Genomic DNA, 19,890 nt, shown 5'->3' with positions numbered 1-19,890 from the left:
GCAATTTGCATCAATAGTGGACTTAATCCGTTCTTACAACTGACGATGTACTGTATCCACTTTGAATAACCTTCGCATGTTTAAGTTAAACAATCCACAAAGGAAATCATCGAAACTTAACTCTTTATTAATTTTTAAGAAAACGTGAGTTTTTTTTGTATAATGTGTGTATGTATTTAACATTGTTTATCGGTCTAATATTACATTTTCAAAAAAAAGAAGAAATTATTTAAAAAAAAATTCAAAAATTAAAAAACTTCATCATCATCCATCATTTCGGTCAAAATGTTATAATTTTGTTTTTTTTTTTTTTACAAATATAATGAAGCAGCAAATACAATATCTCTTTTCAGCAATCGAACACCCTCCGAAAATTTATTCTCCAACTCTGTATTACCAATTGTCTTTGCCGCTTGACACATCTGCCTGAGAAGCTCTTCCAATCGTCGCATACAACGAATAATCGATCCTTCAAATATATCTGTCATTTTGCAAACACTCAAAAACGATGCTCCCTTGCACCACGCCAACACAACATCCATCATAAAAGGTTTGAATTTTTCCACATAAGTCTCCTCGTCTAGATCTAGCTTACATTCATTGGAGATTTTGGCAATTCTGCGTGCCAATTCTTGCATTGAGCGAAGTGGCCCAGATAGTTCTTCGGTGGATTGTGGCGTTTCGGAAGATTTTTCGTCACACACAAAAGTCGATAGTAGTGAAACGGATTGGGCAGTGGTCAGTTCATTGAACACTCCATTGAATATCAATTCGGTCATGAGCAGTTCATCGGCCGAACTGAGTTCACACGCAACACGACCCTTAAATTCGATAACATCCGATGCTGTGCAGTATTCCATTCGTCGCAATACTCTCTTCCTCTTTTGTAGTTCGTCCATTTGCAGTAGGCTCCGGGCCTCCTTCAGTTTGCCTTTGACAGTTTTCAACTCATTTTGAACTTCCAGTTTGCCAGTGTATTTGCCATAAAGAGCCTGCAACTCTTTGGCATTGTGCAGTGGATGGGCAAAAAGTCGTTCTTCGAATTTATCAATTGATTCGACAATTTGTTTGAATTCTGGTTCCTTAATGTGCATTTCTTTGATAGGATTCAAAAGTGGTGGTCCCTTGGGAAAACGTTTCTTAACCTCTTCGACAGTTTTAAGAACACTTTTACGATTGTCAGCTGGACGTAAGTCATTTGGATAGTATACTCGTAAGGAGGAAATTTGCGAAATGAGTTTATGCAGAACTGGGACAACTTCCATGTTGCCTTTTTTTCCGGGAGTACATGGTTTAGGTTCGTCGGTTTTGGCTGATTCTTCAGTGACATACAGTAGAACGTCTACGATTACATTTGTCTCTGATTTAAGTGGGTTACGAATTTTATCTGCTTGTTTCTTAAAATTCACTACTATTCCCCAGTCAAATTCATCGGTTTCATTTTGAACTTTGACAAGTCGACCTGGCTGTAAAAATGGCATCAAATATTCAGGTTTGGTAATGTAAGTTCTGAATTGTTTGCCCAAAGTGTCCAATTGATCACGAATATGATGATAAGATGCCACACTGTGTTCATCGGGAATTTTGATTTTCTCCAGTTCCAGTTGTTTATCTTGAACCTGGTGGGAATTCAATTGGATTTTATGAAATGGAACCTTTAAGAGATATGAATCTTACCTGTTTATACAATTCCGGAATGGAACTCTGATTTTGGAATTGAAAGAATGACCTCTCCAACATGTATTCCGGATTGATTTCCTCAACCCTAAGCAAATTCAAAACCATGTTATAAGTCAAATGGAACGCCGAATTAATAGGATCTGCTTTGCCTTGAACAATAGCCCTTCCCACAGATGGTGAAACTTTCTCATCAATCATAAGTATGACAATACCTTTGTCATCAATACCACGACGCCCAGCACGACCAGACATCTGAATATATTCTCCCGAAGTAATCCATCGAAAATCTTTACCATCGAATTTTCTCGGAGCCGTAAAAAGTACAGTCCTCGCGGGCATATTCAATCCCATGGCAAAGGTTTCAGTGGCAAAAAGAGCCTTAATCAAACCTTCACCGAATAAAATTTCAATGATTTCTTTAAGAATTGGCAATAGTCCACCATGATGGATGCCAATTCCACGTCGCAATAGTGGCAAAACATTCTCCACCTGAGGCAACTGTCGATCCTCCTCAGAGAGAACACTGAGAGCATTATTAAAGACTTCATCGACTAGCTTCTTTTCCTCATTTGTGTTAAAGTCGAGTTTAGCCATCTGCATTGCATAAACTTCACACTCTTTCTTACTGAAAGAGAAAATGATCACCGGAGCGAAGTTACGCTCCATAATCATTTTGACAATCTTAAAGATATTTGTCTGTCCCGCATTGACTCCCTTAATTCCACCCTTTCTACCCTTTTGATCACCCTTGGCTGCATCGCCAGCTCCCTGGAGGACTTGCATGGCTGTATTGAAGTTGTCCTCCTTAAAAATACCCTTTTCGTCCACAATCAAATGGATGCCATCGCCTCCAGCTGGGAATATATAATGTTGCAGAGGAGTTGGACGATAATCAGTGTAAACCACATGACAAGGTTGCTTATGCAGATGACACACCCACTCGGCAAATTGACGAGCATTGGGAATAGTAGCCGAGAGAAAGACATACCTGACATTGTCAGGTAAAAGGATTAAAGTCTCCTCCCAGACAACGCCACGTTCTTTATCACGCATGTAATGGATTTCATCGAAAACCACCCAACCGACTTCTCGCATAATCTCCGAACCTCTATACAACATATTTCTGAGAATTTCTGTTGTCATAATGAGACAAGAAGCCGATGGATTGATGGTCACATCACCTGTGACCAAACCAACATCCTTGAATTCTTCGGTGAATTCACGGAATTTCTGATTGGACAGGGCTTTAATAGGAGTTGTGTAAATGACTCGTTGTTTGGCGTTAAGAGATTTAGCAATTGAATATTCAGCGACGACAGTTTTGCCTGCGGAGGTGTGTGCGGAGACAAGAACACTTTGGTTGTTGTCAATGCACATGATTGCTTCTTTTTGAAAAGGATCCAATATGAATGGATATTCTTTAGAGGGGGGACCAGTGAATGGAGTTAATGGGGTATATTCTTGTCCCGGGTACGTTGCCACCTCGTGGGTGCATGAGTCGGGTGATTCTATAACGTGAACTGATATGCGAGTGTTGAGAGCCTCAACGCAGATGTCGTCAAGTATTGATTCGGTAACTTTGGGACGTTTGTAAGAAGAGGTGTCATTATCATTGTGTTGGCGTTTTGGTACTGGTTTACTTTGAAAAAAAAAAAAAAGAAATAGTTATGAGGTTTTTTTAATAGAAATTCGGTCTTATTTACTTTTCTTCTTCTTCGTCTAAATCGACTGTGGGGACATTTTCTTCAGCAACTGGGACAGATGTTGTGTCTTCTTTGCTTTCGAAACAATCAAATAAATCATCAATATCTGCCATTTTCCTTAATTAAATGAGTTTTTTCTTTTATTACTTTGATAATTTTTTTAAATGATTCTTGTGTTTAAATTAAATAAGAAAAAAATAAGAAAAGTAAAAACACTGCGCTCAGAAGGCAAATTCACTGACAAAAAGCGTGTTTTGTAAAAGTGACAGATCGAAATGAAGAAATGAAAAAGTAGTAGATCGGAGGAAAAAAATTTGACACAACTCCAGTAGAAAGGAATATAACCTACCGACGATATGGGCATTTTATAGCAAGCAAGTTATAATTAAAAAAAAGAATGTGTAGTATTCAAAACGCCTATGTTTTAGGCAAATGGTTAACCTTGATTTTTTCTCGAAAATCCTTAAAAAATAGATTTGTAATTTTTTAATTAAATTTGTAGGCCTGCACATTGTGAACTCTTATGTATCTGCAAACCAAATCTTGTTTCGAGACCTTGATCCGAAAATATCTACTTGCGAATGAAAAAAAATATTTCGATATTTCGATTGCGAATAATTCAGCGACCAGACCTTCAAAAAACTTTTGGTTTTCCGTTATGAATAGAGCTTAAGAAGGCCTTTCTTTTGATGTATCACTCGATGGATTTGAAGGAAATTATTGAAAATGCCTATTTTTTAGGCAAGGGGTTAACCTTGTTTTTTTCTCGAAAATCCTTAAAAAAATAGATTTGTAATTTTTTACTTAAATTTGTAGGCCTGCTCATTGTGAACTTATATCTGCAAACCAAATCTTGTTTCGAAACCTACTTGCGAATGAAAAAAAATAATTCGATATTTCGATTGCGAATAATTCAGCGACCAGAGTTTGAATAGAGCTTAAAGATGCCTTTCACTCGATGGATTTTGAGGAAATTTTGAAAATGCCTATTTTTTAGGTTAACCTTGATTTTTTCTAGAAAATCCTTAAAAAATAGATTTGTAATTTTTTACCTAAATTTGTAGGCCTGCTCATTGTAATTATAATTATATATGTATGTAAACCAAAACTTGTTTCGAGACTTTGATCAGAAAATATCTGTTTCCGAAATTAAGAAAAAAAATATTTCGATTGCAAATAATTCAGCCTCTTTTTAGGCATTTTTTTTTTTTGAAAATCCGAAAATATTTTTTTTTTGGCAAAAGTTAGCCTTGTTTTTTGTACCTTAAGAAAATGCATAAATGGCTGTTGACTGAGAACTCATAATTTAAGAGACTTTGTTACAAAAATATCTACAAGCAACAATTAAGACAAAACAAAACAAATACTCGTAACATCACAAAAACACCACAAAGCATTGCATAAATATTTAGAAAAAAACTTCAAATATAATATATTTATATTTTTAAACAACATTGAAAAGCGAAAAAAGTTACAAAACAAAATTATTTATAGAAAAACTTATAATATAAGACATAAAATTGGACAGTACAAAAACTAATCATACAAAAAAAAATGATAGAATAATAGACGATTACATCTTAAAAATAAACTTAACATTAAAAATTAAAATTAGCATTTAAATGTACAAATATAGAAGTTTATAATATTTACATTGAGATTCTCATCTTCTAAAAACTTCTAATATACAAAACACACTTAATATCTTACGAATTGGACGGATTGATCTGACATTTTGAGAGTTTTATATAATAAAAAAAAACTCCTAATACATTTTAAAATTCTAAAAGTTTCTTTAAATAAAAAAAAAAATAATAATATGCTTGGCATTTCTTAATTATTTTATTTAACAAATAAATTAAACTTAATTTAAAAATAAAATAATAATAAATTTTGTATTCTATAAAAATTATTTTTTAAGTCTATTGCCTAAAATAAAAAATAAAATTAATGAAAGTTGAGTAAAAAAGCTATCTCTTAGCACTTTTTATTTATGTAATTATTTTATCGATTCTTAAAACTAAAATTATTTTATTTAAATTTTCAAACTTTTTACAAATTTAGATGTGTTTTATACAGACGTTTGAGGTATTCCCTCAATTAGCTGTGTCCGACTTGCAGCCGGTTTCATGGCAACAACTGCGGGTGTAGTCGATCTTGGATTTGGCACCGGAGTTGTACTCCGACTATTAATAATAATTTTATCTGTCATTGGAGTACTAGAGATCGGTGGTTCTCTTTGTAAAAGTCGTTTTTCTTCAACTTGTGGTTTCTTTCCATTGGCTACGACAGAAGCAATATTTCTTCCACTTCGTGGCTCACTATCCATCTTTTGAGGCTTCTTAAGACTGGGATAGTTGCCATCTTTAACTGAATATGGTCCGATAGATTCTTTCAATGATGTGCCACTTTTCAGTGAAGTTTGACTTCCTGTTTTGGCAAGAGAACTAGGTGCTCGAACAGAGGTTGTGTCTGTTTGAGACTTTGTTGCAAGAGTCTTTGTTGAGGGTGAGTCACGGAATTCGTAAATATTGTCCCGTGAACGGACAACGTGATGATTTGTAACCATGTGAGCATTGTCAATACCACTCGGACTGCTTACAACAGATCGACCATCTCGATCGAGCTCATGGCCGTCATTTATAAATACGTCTTCGTCGTAAAATCGATCTGTTTGTCTGTTGGATAAAGAGAAGTATTCACATTACTACTCGGGTATTTTCTTCTTCAAGAAAAATGTATGAGTCTATGAGACTACCCAACTAACAATACTACGTATATAAAGCCTAAACAGGTGCTATTGTAGCTTCTGTAAAGCTTTATAAAAGTAAAATCGTTTAATGGGTAGATCATTAGTAGATCTAGTACTGAAATTTTACATAGATTCACCTTTTTGCATTTCTCCACATAATGCAACAAATCACAACCAAAACAATTAGAAAGAAACATGCAACTGACATGCTCCAAAAGGCAATCTGCAGTGGTTCCTTGGGTTCCCACCAGAATTCCGTAGTCGGTGGATAAGTGGGCACAAGTACTCCAATCACAGTTGGCAAATATTGAGTCCAAAAGGCACATTCGGTTTGGCGGTAGTTGAGTAAAATACTAGAATTATAAGTCGTGTTGATGTTTAGATATCGTAGTTCACCTTGATAGGCTCGTTCATAATGAATTCCCAGAACCTGTTCTGGAGTTGGATTTCTAAAACAAAAAATTAAAAAATTTTAATAAATTTTCAGAACTTGCAATTCTAACAAAGCTTACCCAAATCTAGCAAAATTTGAAAATGTCTTCAAAAACAAATGACTCATATTTCGATCATTATCGGTCCACATATTCCTTTGAAGGTGATCCTTCTTGGGAAAGAATTCTGTGTCCATGAATGGAGCTCCAGTTAAAAAATAATGTTCAATCTCATGTGGATACTTTCGCCATTCTTGGAATTTCAAAGCCTCCACTGTTGTATTCAACACATACAGATAAACTGGAACTTTCTTTTCTAATAGTAATTTGGCCATTTTATCAACTGGAGCTCGATACAACAGATCAGACATCATGTGGACATATTGATCTCGTATGATTGTCGTATTATTAGGATCTGGCCAATAGGTGTACATATATTTAATGGCTTCATAGACTCCATTAGGATTTAGCGTATAATTGTAACGAAAAACATGTTCTCGAATTTTCTGATCGAAGAATTTTTCATCGATTTGATAATACGGCGAAAGACTTTCGTTTTGATAAAGGAAAAATGCAGCTTCCTGAGTTGTAACTCCAGTCATGTATTGCAAACCTTTGTAGTACTTTGATTGTCTAATGAGACTTTCAGGAGTTTCAGATAGGAATTTCCAATCTTTCATGCGCCAACCTTCATACCAATCGTCACTAGGTAGGGTGAAGTTATAATCTAAAACTGGAGCCCAAGGAAATGTACCGACCTGAGGTGGGAATTCAGCATTTCCCAGTTCGTAGAAACTTCGTCCGGTTCGGAGACAATTCACCAATTTCCACGAAGATTCTATAGAACAACCTAAAAGCTGTCCAAGAACTCGACTTGTGTTCTGAGCTCGATATTTGTCCTGAATAAATGCCCAATCGGCTAAAGCCGAACCAGATTGAGCTATAACCTTTTTGACAATGTGTCTTGTCTGAGGAGCTACCATTAACATACCAGCTGAGGCGGCTCCAGCTCCAGGACCAAAGAGAGTTATAGCCTCACGATCACCATTAAAGAACTCAATATTATCATAGATCCATTTAAGAGCCATAGCTTGATCAAGAATTCCATAATTTCCTGGAGAATTTTCGTCACCTGTCGAAAGAAATCCAAGGGCTCCCAGTCGATAATTCAATGTGACCACAACGACATCATAAAACGTCGCAAGTGTATGACCCTGAAATAGGTTTGATGCTCCTCTTATGAATTCCCCGCCATGAATGTGTACCATTACTGGGTATTTTTGTGCAACTCCTGCACCAGTCTTTGGTGAAAAGATATTCAAATAGAGACAATCTTCATCCATGTCATTGATGCCCTTGGTTGCTCCAGTATATCGGACTGGTTGTGGACATGCTGGACCAAAATCTACAGCTTGCAACAATTGCCAACCACGATGTGTTCGAGGAGGTTTGAAACGACCTTCAAATGTGGGAGGAATTGCATAGGGAATACCCAAAAATACAGAGCATTCACCCATGATACGATCCACTGGGCTTTGGTAGGGTCGATAGAAGGATTTTGGATCAGGATTATCGTACATGTGCACTTTGAAGCCTTGAACTTGGCCATAATTTGTCGTTACAAAGACATCTCTTTCGAGAGTTATGGAATCTCGTCGTTGTTTGCCTTGGAGATCTTCGCGCCAACCACCTAGTACACCTGGGAATGGTGTTTGTTGGGAATTTGGATTGTTCTGGAAATGAAACAGCATAGAATAATTAATTTTGTAAAAAGAGTTTTCAAAGTTATAGGGTAAAATTAAAGTAATGTTTTAATGAATCTCCTACACTGAGGGAAAAGCCACCATAAAACAACGTAAAATCAATGAAAACCACATTGCTTTAACTATTATTCGGAATGATTTTGCGTTGAAGATGAACATTTTAAAATCAACGTGGGAAAAAGGTTAATTTTTGATGGTTTCGTATCTTAAAGTCACATAAATCAAAGTAGTTCATCTTTGAAACAAAGACCTTTCAACTTCAATTTATGTTTTCCCCCAGTGTATGCGCATCAGTGTCCTGATTCGATTCGAAAAACCTTAATTAACATGTAAAACAGGCGCCCGAGCAGGGACCATGCAACTAATTTGACATCTATCTCTTTCTCTGTATAAATAGATCATCCGTGGTAAGTGATAGGAATCTAAGGAGATATGTTTGTTAGGAACTAAAACTTAGGCAGAAGCTATAATAGGTGCGGGCAGAGTAAAGCTTGTGTTGGCTTATAAGACCAAAGTTACAAAATTGCAATTTAAAATAATCGTACTAGGTATAGCTCGAAGATATACAGGGGTATGTAGCTATCAGCCAGAGAATTTCCCTTACTACATTAATAGCATTTTTGTTTTGCATTACAAAGGAACGAGGCTAAAATGATATCTTCTATATCGAAAGTTTTTATATCTACAATTTCTCACACTAATCAGAATCACCCAAGCTTAGCACATTATCAACATATCCCCTTAATGATTTATAAATACAAAACTCGTGTTTAATTGAATAAATCTTCCAGCTTAATTTGTAGAGAAGATCGTCATATATAATATATAATATATTTGTATATTTTTCTAAGTTTTCTATTTTTATCATTTCTCATCAATCGAAACGAAAATCAGTTTTTACAATAATTTCAATTTACATTTGTATCTATGTAGGTATGTACACTGCAAGTTTTAATTGAAAGCAGTTTCTTGTTTTTTTTTTATTTATCAAAATCATGAATCATAAGCTTCATTGATATCTAAGAACACATGTTCTAAGTCTGAAGCTTGAAAGGCTTGAAGTCAATTAAGTAGATACTTATACTGTCTGACATTTGTGATACATAAACAAATATCTAGTCTTGATATACCGGGGAAAACAATCAAATCTTATTATTACCCAGTTCGACTCTATTGACCTGTATTCGTTTATTTTTATATTTTTTTCTAAGAAAATACAAAGATATGACACATTCTGATAGGCTTTTTATTTGATTTTATTAAATGATAACGTCTAAGCAAAACAAATCTGTGAACTGTGATGATTCAAATAATGTTTGCATAGATGCGTAGATAAAGAACCTATATTATGCAAGTGAATCCAACTTGTGTAAAAAAATCTAACTTAAAATTAGATTCTTTGAAACGTAAAGGATTTATTATTCTAATATAGGCAGAACATTACAGTTTTACAAGATGACAGGGGTTTCGGGAATTTTTCATATTAGTGTGAACATGCCTTTAATAGCTCTGTTCCATTGGAGGTTGTAGTTTACTCGTGAGTAGAAATCTAGTACAACAACTACACATTCATATGTCCTATCTCTTCGAGTAGAAGATTATGTATTACCTAATTGTAATACTAGATCTACTAATGAGTAAACTACCACCTCCAATGGAACGGGGCTAACATTTAATAGGTTCACATCAGCCTTGTTCCTTTTTTGAGGTGGCAAAGTACTTACTACTAGTAGTTTAATAGTGATTTTCAACGAAAACAATGCAATTCTCATCCACTCGGACAAAAGAGCATGAAGAGTTCTAGGAGTAAATGTACTAGATCTTCTACTCATGAGTAAACTAAGTAAACAAAGGAACGGGGCTATCATAATAATTCGATGTAATCGCTGAGTTACGTTAAAAGCCATGCTCCTTTGGAGGTGGTAAACTATACTCATGAATAGATGATCTAGTACATTTACTACTAGAACTACTCATGCTCTTCTGCTCGAGTAGATAAGAATTGTATTGATTTCTTTGAAAATGCGTTCCATTGAAAATTTATCTATAGTAAAGTGCTAGTATAGTATCTAGTATGTTTAATACTACTCGTAAACAAACTAATGTATCATTTGCCATGTTAAAATGTGGTTATTAGATACTATTAAAGGCTTAAAAGTAAACCAACTCACTGGATCAAAACGAAATCCTGGCTCATTTGGCATTCCTTGAGGATATTGTCCTGGGGGATTGCGTCCGGGATAGTTATTGCCATAACCATTTGGTGGATAATGTCCATACCGACGATCATTAAATAAATACGTTCTAAAAATTAAAAAGAAGCCAATATTGTAAATAATTCCCAAAATAAGGAATAAATCTTTTAACTCACCTATAATCAGGGTCACCTGGATTAGGATACGGATAATTATATGGTGGATCAACACCAGGTCTTGAATAGAATCTTGGATCTCTTGTCTGACCATTGACCACAATTGATTGAGATAAAACTATAAAACTAACTAAGACTATTGGTAGCCAAAGCTTAGATAATTTATCTCGATATTTGAAATTTCGTTTTAATTTCTTTTCCATCTCACAAGAAACGGGGTTTTTTGTTGAGGATTTTAATTGTGAATTGTGCATTTTTTTGTTGAGTGTAGTCTGCAGTGCTTTTATGTTAGTTAATAAGTCGGATAGGTAAATGGTTTTACTTTCAGGAATGATTTATATCAACCCTTTTGATAATTATTTGTGTGTTCATCATTGCAACTTGTTATCTCTCATCTGTAAGAAAAAAATAAGAAAATTAAAGAAAATGGTTAAAACAAAAAGCTTATTAGGCATTTTTATTGAGTTTTATTTATCTAGGTTAGGTAGGTATATACCAATTTAACTCCCAGAATGTTTAATGGAAGTTGAGGTAAAGGAATTTAAGGAAAGAAATTAAGGAATACCAAACATGACCAGTGTTGCCACTTCCAAAAATTTGCGCAGTAGATCCATAAAAAAAATGCAGTAGATTTTTTATTTAACAAGCAAAAAGAATTCAAATTAAGCATTTGTACTTCCTTTTATATTTTTTTTTTACAAACCCAGACTTTATCTGTTGTGCCAAAAACACTTTGAACAGTGTTAATCTTGGTGTTTTGCAGCTTTTTAGAATAGTATTTATTACAAAGGAATTGGTTTCTTATTTCCTTAAAACGCTTGGAATTTGATTTGAAGAAGTGCAGTAGATTTTATTAAGTGGCTGTAGATTTATTTTTTTGCAAGAAATGCAGCAGATCTACTGCAATTGCAGAAAAGTGGCAACGCTGAACATGACCCCAACAATTATACGACTTTGCTTCTAAGCAAAGTTCAATAGTTTCTTTTATAGAAAAATGTAAAAAATGGGCGTTTGGAAAGAAATAAAATATAAATATTCCATAGTACTATCATGAAAAAAAACAGCGCCACCAAAAAAGTAAGCTAGCGAACGAACTAAAAAAAATGTCAAATTTCAAACAGAAATGTATATCTCATCTCCTTACTCCCATTATTAATTCGATCTAAGCGCCCTCGGGACCACTCAGGTAACGAACAAACTAAAAAATTGCACTTCATGATAGTACTATAGATTTTATATACAAGGACCGTGCCTACAAAACTATTGACAAAAATCAATTAATAACTAGAATTTAAGAGAAGATAATTTCAATTTTAATGTCGGGACGGCGCGAACGCCATTCCCGGCTACCAAAAATTACACGAACGAGTTATTCACATTAGGAACAATCGCGAAGGTCAATCCAACCGTAGTGCAATGGCCAGACCTCACTTCGGGGGAACCGCCTTGTTGATCACGGTAGCCCCTACGCCAGGTAAGTATGCTTTTCTATTAAAATGTTTGAACTCTTATGAAAAGTACTGCTACAAATGACTGTGAATTGTATGTAGTTGTGTTTAAAAAATGCAAACCACCCTTTGCCTCTTTAAACTCATTTACTATTATGTGCATCAATTGGTGGTAAGAAGGGATGTTGAGGAAATTGCATGATTGAAAGTGAAATTTTACTCAAAAGAAAAAAAAAATAGTGGTGAAGGTGATTAAAGTAATGGGTAGGAATCGAAGGGCATTTCGTTTGCTGACGTTATCTTCTGCAGATAATAATTAGGTAGGTAGGTAGGTAGTCGGAGAGATGCCGTCGTGTTACTTACCTCATAACTCATAAGGCAAAAACTGGTGCCAAATGAAAGATAAGTTGAAACAGAATATGAAAAAATAAGGTTTTAAAATCGGAACTTCTATGTGGAAACCCTATTTTTAAGAAAAAATTGTCACATATTTGACATCTCACATCTTTGTAGTTTGGTCAAATAAGAAATTCTTAGAATGCCAAACAAAAGCCTAAATAGGTACTTAGTGAAAAAATGTATAAAAAGTATAAGGAATGTGGACCTACAAATATTGCAATGGCAACCCTACTCAAATGAAAAAAAAAGTATGCACAAAAAATCTATTTTAAGTTTTATACACTAAAAAAGGGTAAACGATAGGTACCTACACCAAACTAAAGCGTACTTGTTACTTTCTTCTATCTGAAAAATGTTGGGTGCCATCTCAAAATTATGAACAAGTTATTACTCGTTAATTGCTAAAAGTACGAAAAATAAAGACGTTTTACCCAAAGTGTATGACATTTCATAGGATTTGAGGAAAGACCTTTCTTCTATTTTAAAAATGTTGGGCGCCATTTCTTAAATACGAAGAAGGACTCGACAAACGACAACCCTACCCAAATGCTGAAAAATAATTGTTTTAAACGTTTTTTAGAATTTGATTTAGTTTGCCATGTACCTACTTGTTAGTAACTACATATATGTATAAGGTTTTTTTTTTAATGGGTATAGAATGGAACTGTAAACGTATAATGGCCAATATTTGAACAGACTAATGAAGTGAGTAGTAGAAACTCGCAGCCTTATCTACTTGCAATCCGATTCGCGTAAAAGTCTAAAATAAAAAGCGGTAAAAATAAATGTTTAACAAATAAACACCTAGTTTTTCTTGCAAAATTCAAAAACTAACGAAAGCAAGGCCTTACCACTGAAAGAAAGAAGTTTTTTCAAAGCCAATTTGACGTGATTTATTATGTGAATCAAAAGATACACGTGAATCGAATAGCAGAATAGCGCTGTTAACATTTCTTTATCATAAGAATCTTCAATGAAATTAAAACTTAACTACTTTCTTATCTATCACAAAGAAATCAGAATCAAGGAGTAGCAGATAATTAATTTCTTTTATTCTCCCAATGAAAATGGAAACTTTGTTGTTTTTTTTTTTTATTTTGTATGTCCCAGTTTCCGTCAGTATTTCCCGGTGCTGCCGATAGGTTGGTTAGTTGGTTAAGCTTAGTGGTTTTCATTTTTTGCTTTTCAATTTAATGACTAAATTCTCTGCGAATTGAAAAAAAAGTAGAAGACAAAATGAAACCATCTGAGAAGAAAAAAAAAAATCTTATTGAAAAATAAAAGAAGAACATAAAAACATAATCAACAATGGCAATTAACATAAATAATTCCATGTGGTGAACAATTATTATTTTTATATGCTGTATGATTTTACTGGGTGAGATTGAGATTCCACTCTCGCTTTGCATGCAATAGTGAAAGAAAACTCCAGGTCTTCAATTGAAGATACTTTGAATAGGTAGGTAAGCATACGAGACAGGGTTTTAAATTATGGGTCTATGGAATGTGTCTGTCTGTTCGTTCCTAGGGATTGGTTTGTCTTTCATCAAACCTGGATGACTAATAACAACTTTGTAATAAATGAAGAGACAATAGGTAATACATAATTAGCATTAATGAAGAATGAAGAAAATTGTTTACTTTGTCTTAAGTACGTTATAAAGTATTCCTGAGATGTTCGCTCTAATATATTTAAGATACCTATACGGTTAGTGACTTGTCGAGTTGTTAATTCAAGCCGTGTTCATTTAGAGATGGTATACTGCTCATGAGTAAATGAATATTAGATCTACTACTAGATACAATCAACATGATTGTAGTAGTTCGCGTTGATAGGTATGTGTAGTTGTTGTATTAGATTTCTACTTTACCTCCGATGGAAAGCGGCTAAAGTAGGTGCTTTTTCCTTTAAAAAAAAGTAACTTGATTTGCAATTCGAAAGGCTTTTGTCTACCTTATGCTACTTCAAATGCATAACTTTTAACTAAAACCTTTTTCGATTCTATTACTTTTTTTTGTTTTTTTTTGTTTTTGTTTTTCTAGATCAAAACATTCTCTATAATATTTAAAATCACATAAGATCCGTTTAAGTGTTTTCTAGATTAAGAAATATAGTGGTACAAAAGTTTCCATTTTAATTTAAACTTCTTTCTAACGTGAAGGGTTTACCGCAATATAGATTGACATATTTCTTATAGGTATTGGGCACCAAACGCATATGACTTGCAACTTGCTAGTTATTTGATATTGGTGTAGGTAAGTAATTGATATTCCTTTCGATTTCTAACTTAAACCTATAAGAATTACAAAAGAGTTTTTCTATTTCATCACAGAAGAAGTGAAACTTCAAATGCACATCTAGAGAAGACATCAAGTTTGTTAAATATACATATTTATGGCTTCACAATTGCCAATTAATTAGTTCTACAACTTCTTTTTCGTCTCGCGCACCGCCGCGTATCATTACCTAAAGTAAGTAGGTCTAGCTATACCTATTCTTAAATTGCAAACAAATCGCTGGCGCTTGTGTAATTTTTTTCCTTATGTCAGTTGTTGAGTCTTATAATAAGTATGTAGACACTACTTTAGAGATAAACCAGGAGAGAAACCATACAAAGATGATGAACAGATTGCTTAATGACATAATAATTCTTAAGTTACAATTCGGTATCAATTATAAGATTTAAGTTTAACAAGTAAAATGTTCGAATCTGTCAAAATCAAAAGTACACCAAACATTACTTTGAAGAAAATGACAGATAAAAAGTTGAAAAGATAAAACCATAATCTAGTACTTCTGTTCTAACTATACATTCCCATATCGACTTAAGCAAAAGAGCATTTGATAGGTGAGTATGTACCTTGGATGTGGTTAACTACTTATGTGTAGGTAGATGATCTAGTACGTTAACCAATAGAAATAATCATGAACTTTTGCCCGAGTGTATGGGAATCACATTGATTTTGTTTATAGTGCGTTCCATTGAAAATCGATAATTAAGTACTCATGAGTACTTAACTACTTTCTTTTGAATGTTGCTTTGGTTCGTTTAAGGAAGTTCGAAGTTCTTTTTGATAACAACCGCGTTAATTTGGGGGTGGTAGGCTACTTATGAGTAGAAATCTAATACAACAACTACATTTTTCTATCTGCTCCAGCAGAAACTCATATGTTGATTATAGTATATAGTTCTAGATCTAGGTACTTATCGCCTACTAATGAGTCTACCACCTCCAAACGTTCTTTTCCCAGATGTTTGTGATGTGGCCTTTTTGTAACGTTGTGTAGACTTGTACCCAGACTGCCAAGGAGCGGGTCGAAAGGAATATCAAAAACTTGAATGACAGATCAGCCATCAATCAAACATGACCTTAAATTGCGAAACCTTTGCTAACCTTAATACAAAATATTTCCTTTGAATAAGGCTTATTTTATTCAATACTCATATCATATTTCATTTACGCACAATTGCTAAATGCATGCGATTACTATCAATCAAAAATATTCATTTCAGGCTATTTCACCACGAGTAACATCAAAGTAGGTTAATACCCCCCTTTGCTACCCAGATTATAAACATCGCATAGAATTTCCTTTTAGAAAAAACCGCATAATAATCCGTCATTCCAAAATGATGTCTACAAATCACTCTATACCCAAGAAGATAGTCATCTTTCAATCTTAAATAGCTTACGCACCTCTCTAGTACCTTCCTTCTAAGCTCCTTTACGACAGATTAAAATTTAAATTGGTCTACAAAAACCAGTTAAACATCCGAAAGTTGTTGTCAACATTATTTTAAGGTGGCGCTCACAAGAAGAAAAACATGTCAGGAAAACAGAAAAAAAAAGTTTAACATCCGCAGTAATTTTCTCATTGGATGTCAGACTAACGACTCTTGACGATGACGATGAATAATTCTTATAAGCTACCTTGCGTGAGGCTATCTGTGGTCAGCCAGCAACACAGTCACCATGTGTGCCAATGTTTAACGTTTAGTTTGGTCACATCTCTAGAACATCAACAAGTAAGGAATAAATTTCCTATCTTAACCAATAAAACAGCAAAGAAAAATTGATCCTACAGCTGTGATTCATTGAGCTTATAGAGGTTTTAATGCAGGATAGATAAACCTATTCGTTCTTGTGGTTTTAGCGCATTCCATTCTACGCACGTTTCCTGTCAAACGTCAATTTGAACGTTTTTTGAATTTCTAATTCAACGAGAAAACCGTTTTTATTTCTTTTATTTTCTTTTTCTTCATCATGTGGAGTCGAGCTGTAAAAAAAGCCTCAGAAAGACAGAAATATTGTAATTACACAAACATTTTTCCATTTGACAACAAAAGTCGAAAGTCTTCAAATTGGTGGTCTCTTCAAGAAGTCCCCAAAACCAAATGACAACATTTTAATACCAACAATCTAGCTTTATTTTGTTGTTGTTGTTGTTGTTATACTTCTTGTATGTTGTTTACCAAATGTTGCAACACGCTGCTGCCAATATAAAAGTAAATGAAACAAATAACAAGAAATCCAGGTAAATGCGCTTAAAACTGGTTTTCTTACACGTAACCGTTTGTGTTGTTAATACCTGTTTTGTGGCCTCTTATAGTTGAGTTTACAACTGCTCTACCTGACCTGACGTCATTGTGTAAAACGTTCACTCTTTTGAATTAATTTCTGTTTCAGAATTGTTTGTAAGCTACTTTTTTCTATATAAGGTGCTGACTACGAAAGCAAGAAAGTCAACTTAATATACCTCCAAAAAAAAAAAAGAGTAAACCAAACAATGAAACTTGATGCCGAAACGCATTATATTGGTTGTGTTGGTTTTTGGGTATTAGTAGTGAGTAGTGAGTATATCATGGTTGTTGGCTAGTTGGATGGCGATTTTGAAAAAGAAGTCCAAAAGAGAGTAAAAATATAAGATACCTACCTTTACCTACATGGATTGAAGAAGGTTTCAGGATAAAGAGAGTTGCCAGATGAATTAGAAAATATAGGTTTGTAGGTGTTTAAAGAAATTGAGTGTGGTCTACTGCCTATAATCTCGTAAAGGCCCTTACTACATTTTTCATACTTCTGAGTTATAGAGGGAAACACTTAATCCATTATCGCAATTTGCATATAAAAATGAAAAAAATTAAAAACATATTTGGAATTTTCTGACTTATGTACTGTACATATTTGGAGTACAAGGCTAGAAAAATAAATGGGAATAGATCAGAGACAAAATGCCTTTACTCCAAATATGCAAAAAAATCAAAATCGAAAATTTTTTTAGTTAGGGCATTTACGAGACTATGGGCAACTAGTGGTCAATGGCTTTTTTCTATTTCACGCTACCTTTTGAAGGAATAAAACTGTCAAGCTTTATATGTCACTGTATTTTATGTCAATTTTACTATAAAATTGTATGAAGCTTGAAGTGCCAGTGTAAAATAGATTAGACCAACTATACTAGAAGCATCAACAATCCCAACTATAATAGTCTAAACCAGCTTAAGCGATCGAGCCAACACACACTCAAATATGTCAGTAACCATAATAGACGTTTAGTTTACTTTCGCGAAATCGTTGGTTGGTTACGCTCGGAAAGTGTGTAACTCCAACATTATCAAACAAGAGATTTTGATGCAATCTGTTACATTTAATTGAAAACTACAATCTCTGAAACCAGAAATTTCCTTTGATTCATTATTAAAATTTTAGTTTTAATCTGATTTTAATTCAAAAAAGTAGCATGTCTTAGTTCGAAAATAGGAAGTTTTTTTTTTGCTCTTCTGTAAAATTTGGTATAATGGAGTAACTTTGCACGAGTCACCGACGAAATGCTACCAAGTCCCAAATTTCATTTTAAATTAAAATTTTATAGATGAATTGTATAGAATTTTAACATGATTAACGGAATTAAAGTACATTTAAATATAAATCTACTACATATTTATTTTGGTTGGTTTAAAAACGTTCCCGAAACTACATACATATATTTTTCGCTTTTTTATTTTTGGTAGAAATTAAAGCAAGTGACTTTCCATCGATTTAGAGAGCATCATAAATTAAAACAAACCAAATATGTAATGCACCTAAAATTACGATGGCATATCAAATTCCACATCTTAAAATAAATTCCCAACAAATTTACCGTGAGTTTTACAATTAGTCACGTTTTGTTTTTATCAGTGGCAAATAAATAAATAATAAACCTACTAAGCTCTCTAGATGTGTGAGGTATCAATAAAAATAAAAAAAAAAAAAAAAACAATTATTTCGTATGAATCATGCATAAATTTATTACAAGTGCATATATATTTTTTTTTAATCTGGTAACACCTGTCAGACCTTAACATACCTGTGTGTGGTAACATTAATAACAAACAAAAGATACAGGTAAGAATATTTTTTGCCTCCCCTCTCAAATATTGTTAACAAAAAAAGGTAGTGTAGGTTGCTGTTGAGTAGGTATGTGTTAAAGTTATTTTATGGTATTGGTAAAAGGTATCAAGGGTTTTTTGAAGTCACAAACAGAATAAGTACTGGACAAGGGAAATATGTGAATTCTTAATAAAAGTGGAACAAGGACTTAAAGATTCCCGCTATAAACGATGATTGCAGGGTTGCAGTGGTTGCAGTTATACAAACGTGGAAGAGTACACTGACCTTTTAGCATTTAATACCAATAACACCTGGGTGGGTGTTAGAATGTTAAGGTTGCTTCTTTGTAGAGATACTAAGATACAGTCAACACTTTTGTATGAAAAATAACACTTTCACTATAATTCAAATAGAATTTTTATTTCACATAAAAACTTCAACAAATAAAAACTGAATTCAATTCAAAAACACACAGGTGGTATCTATAAGTATTGGCGGATTAATAGCAAGATATTTTATCTAGATACTTTTTTTTTGTTCATTTTTAAACACAAAAGGTTGTATACACGTCAGGTTAAAAAAAAAAAGTATCTAATCTAATCACAGGTGGAAATTACTGCGAAATAGTGATAAGAGTTATAAAAAGCTTTAACAGAAATTTCGAAATCAATAGAGTTGTAAACCGACAAAAAAACTGCCAGATTTTGAAGAAGGCGCGACAACGCCCAACTTGGTAGTAGATTCGTTTAAGGTGTACCTCTCTTATACATCCAAGAGATTGTTCTTCCAAAGCACCGAACCGAACACGACGAGTAACTACGATAGACTGGTGCTTGCTTGTTTGAGGCAATTCAATGGAAGTGTGGTGGCTTCACATCCAGCAAGCAACCAGCACCATCAGCTCTATAGAGTCATTAAAAAGTCTCGACGAATCGTGAGCAGTGTAAAGTTGCTAACTGCTCTCATAC

General features: G+C 33.9%; 2 protein-coding genes and 1 non-coding gene across 3 annotated transcripts; all 3 read right to left on the bottom strand.

Moving 5' to 3' along the window:
- Positions 1–264: 264 nt before the first annotated feature.
- On the bottom strand, positions 265–3,646 carry LOC129914468 (exosome RNA helicase MTR4). The gene is made up of 3 exons (XM_055993738.1): positions 3,384–3,646; positions 1,678–3,319; positions 265–1,619 (listed from the first exon to the last, which is right to left on the bottom strand). The coding sequence occupies exons 1-3, from the start codon at positions 3,494–3,496 to the stop codon at positions 312–314; spliced, it is 3,063 nt and encodes a 1,020-aa protein (XP_055849713.1). The 5' UTR covers positions 3,497–3,646; the 3' UTR covers positions 265–311.
- Positions 3,647–5,452: 1,806 nt separating this feature from the next.
- LOC129914212 (acetylcholinesterase) lies at positions 5,453–19,795 on the bottom strand. Its single transcript, XM_055993355.1, has 6 exons — positions 19,208–19,795; positions 10,701–11,095; positions 10,501–10,633; positions 6,648–8,299; positions 6,273–6,584; positions 5,453–6,061 (listed from the first exon to the last, which is right to left on the bottom strand). The coding sequence occupies exons 2-6, from the start codon at positions 10,952–10,954 to the stop codon at positions 5,455–5,457; spliced, it is 2,958 nt and encodes a 985-aa protein (XP_055849330.1). The 5' UTR covers positions 10,955–11,095; positions 19,208–19,795; the 3' UTR covers positions 5,453–5,454.
- LOC129917412 (U1 spliceosomal RNA) lies at positions 12,019–12,182 on the bottom strand. The gene has a single exon (XR_008772770.1). It is a non-coding gene; the product is annotated as a U1 spliceosomal RNA (small nuclear RNA).
- Positions 19,796–19,890: the final 95 nt, after the last annotated feature.

Source organism: Episyrphus balteatus, chromosome 3 (genome assembly GCF_945859705.1).
Source record: "Episyrphus balteatus chromosome 3, idEpiBalt1.1, whole genome shotgun sequence".
NCBI classification, from domain to species: Eukaryota; Metazoa; Arthropoda; class Insecta; order Diptera; family Syrphidae; genus Episyrphus; species Episyrphus balteatus.
This window is presented reverse-complemented; position numbering and strand designations above follow the sequence as displayed.

Excerpts from the sequence above, each read along its gene's own strand:
- LOC129914468 (XM_055993738.1), bottom strand. The coding sequence starts at position 3,496 with ATGGCAGATATTGATGATTTATTTGATTGTTTCGAAAGCAAAGAAGAC. Across the intron at positions 3,320-3,383 it reads TTAGACGAAGAAGAAGAAAA|TAAACCAGTACCAAAACGCC; the intron begins GTAAATAAGACC and ends TTTTTTTCAAAG. Across the intron at positions 1,620-1,677 it reads TTCCGGAATTGTATAAACAG|GTTCAAGATAAACAACTGGA; the intron begins GTAAGATTCATA and ends AATTCCCACCAG.
- LOC129914212 (XM_055993355.1), bottom strand. The coding sequence starts at position 10,954 with ATGCACAATTCACAATTAAAATCCTCAACAAAAAACCCCGTTTCTTGT. Across the intron at positions 6,585-6,647 it reads TCAAATTTTGCTAGATTTGG|AAATCCAACTCCAGAACAGG; the intron begins GTAAGCTTTGTT and ends TTTTTGTTTTAG. Across the intron at positions 6,062-6,272 it reads ATGTGGAGAAATGCAAAAAG|ACAAACAGATCGATTTTACG; the intron begins GTGAATCTATGT and ends TTTATCCAACAG.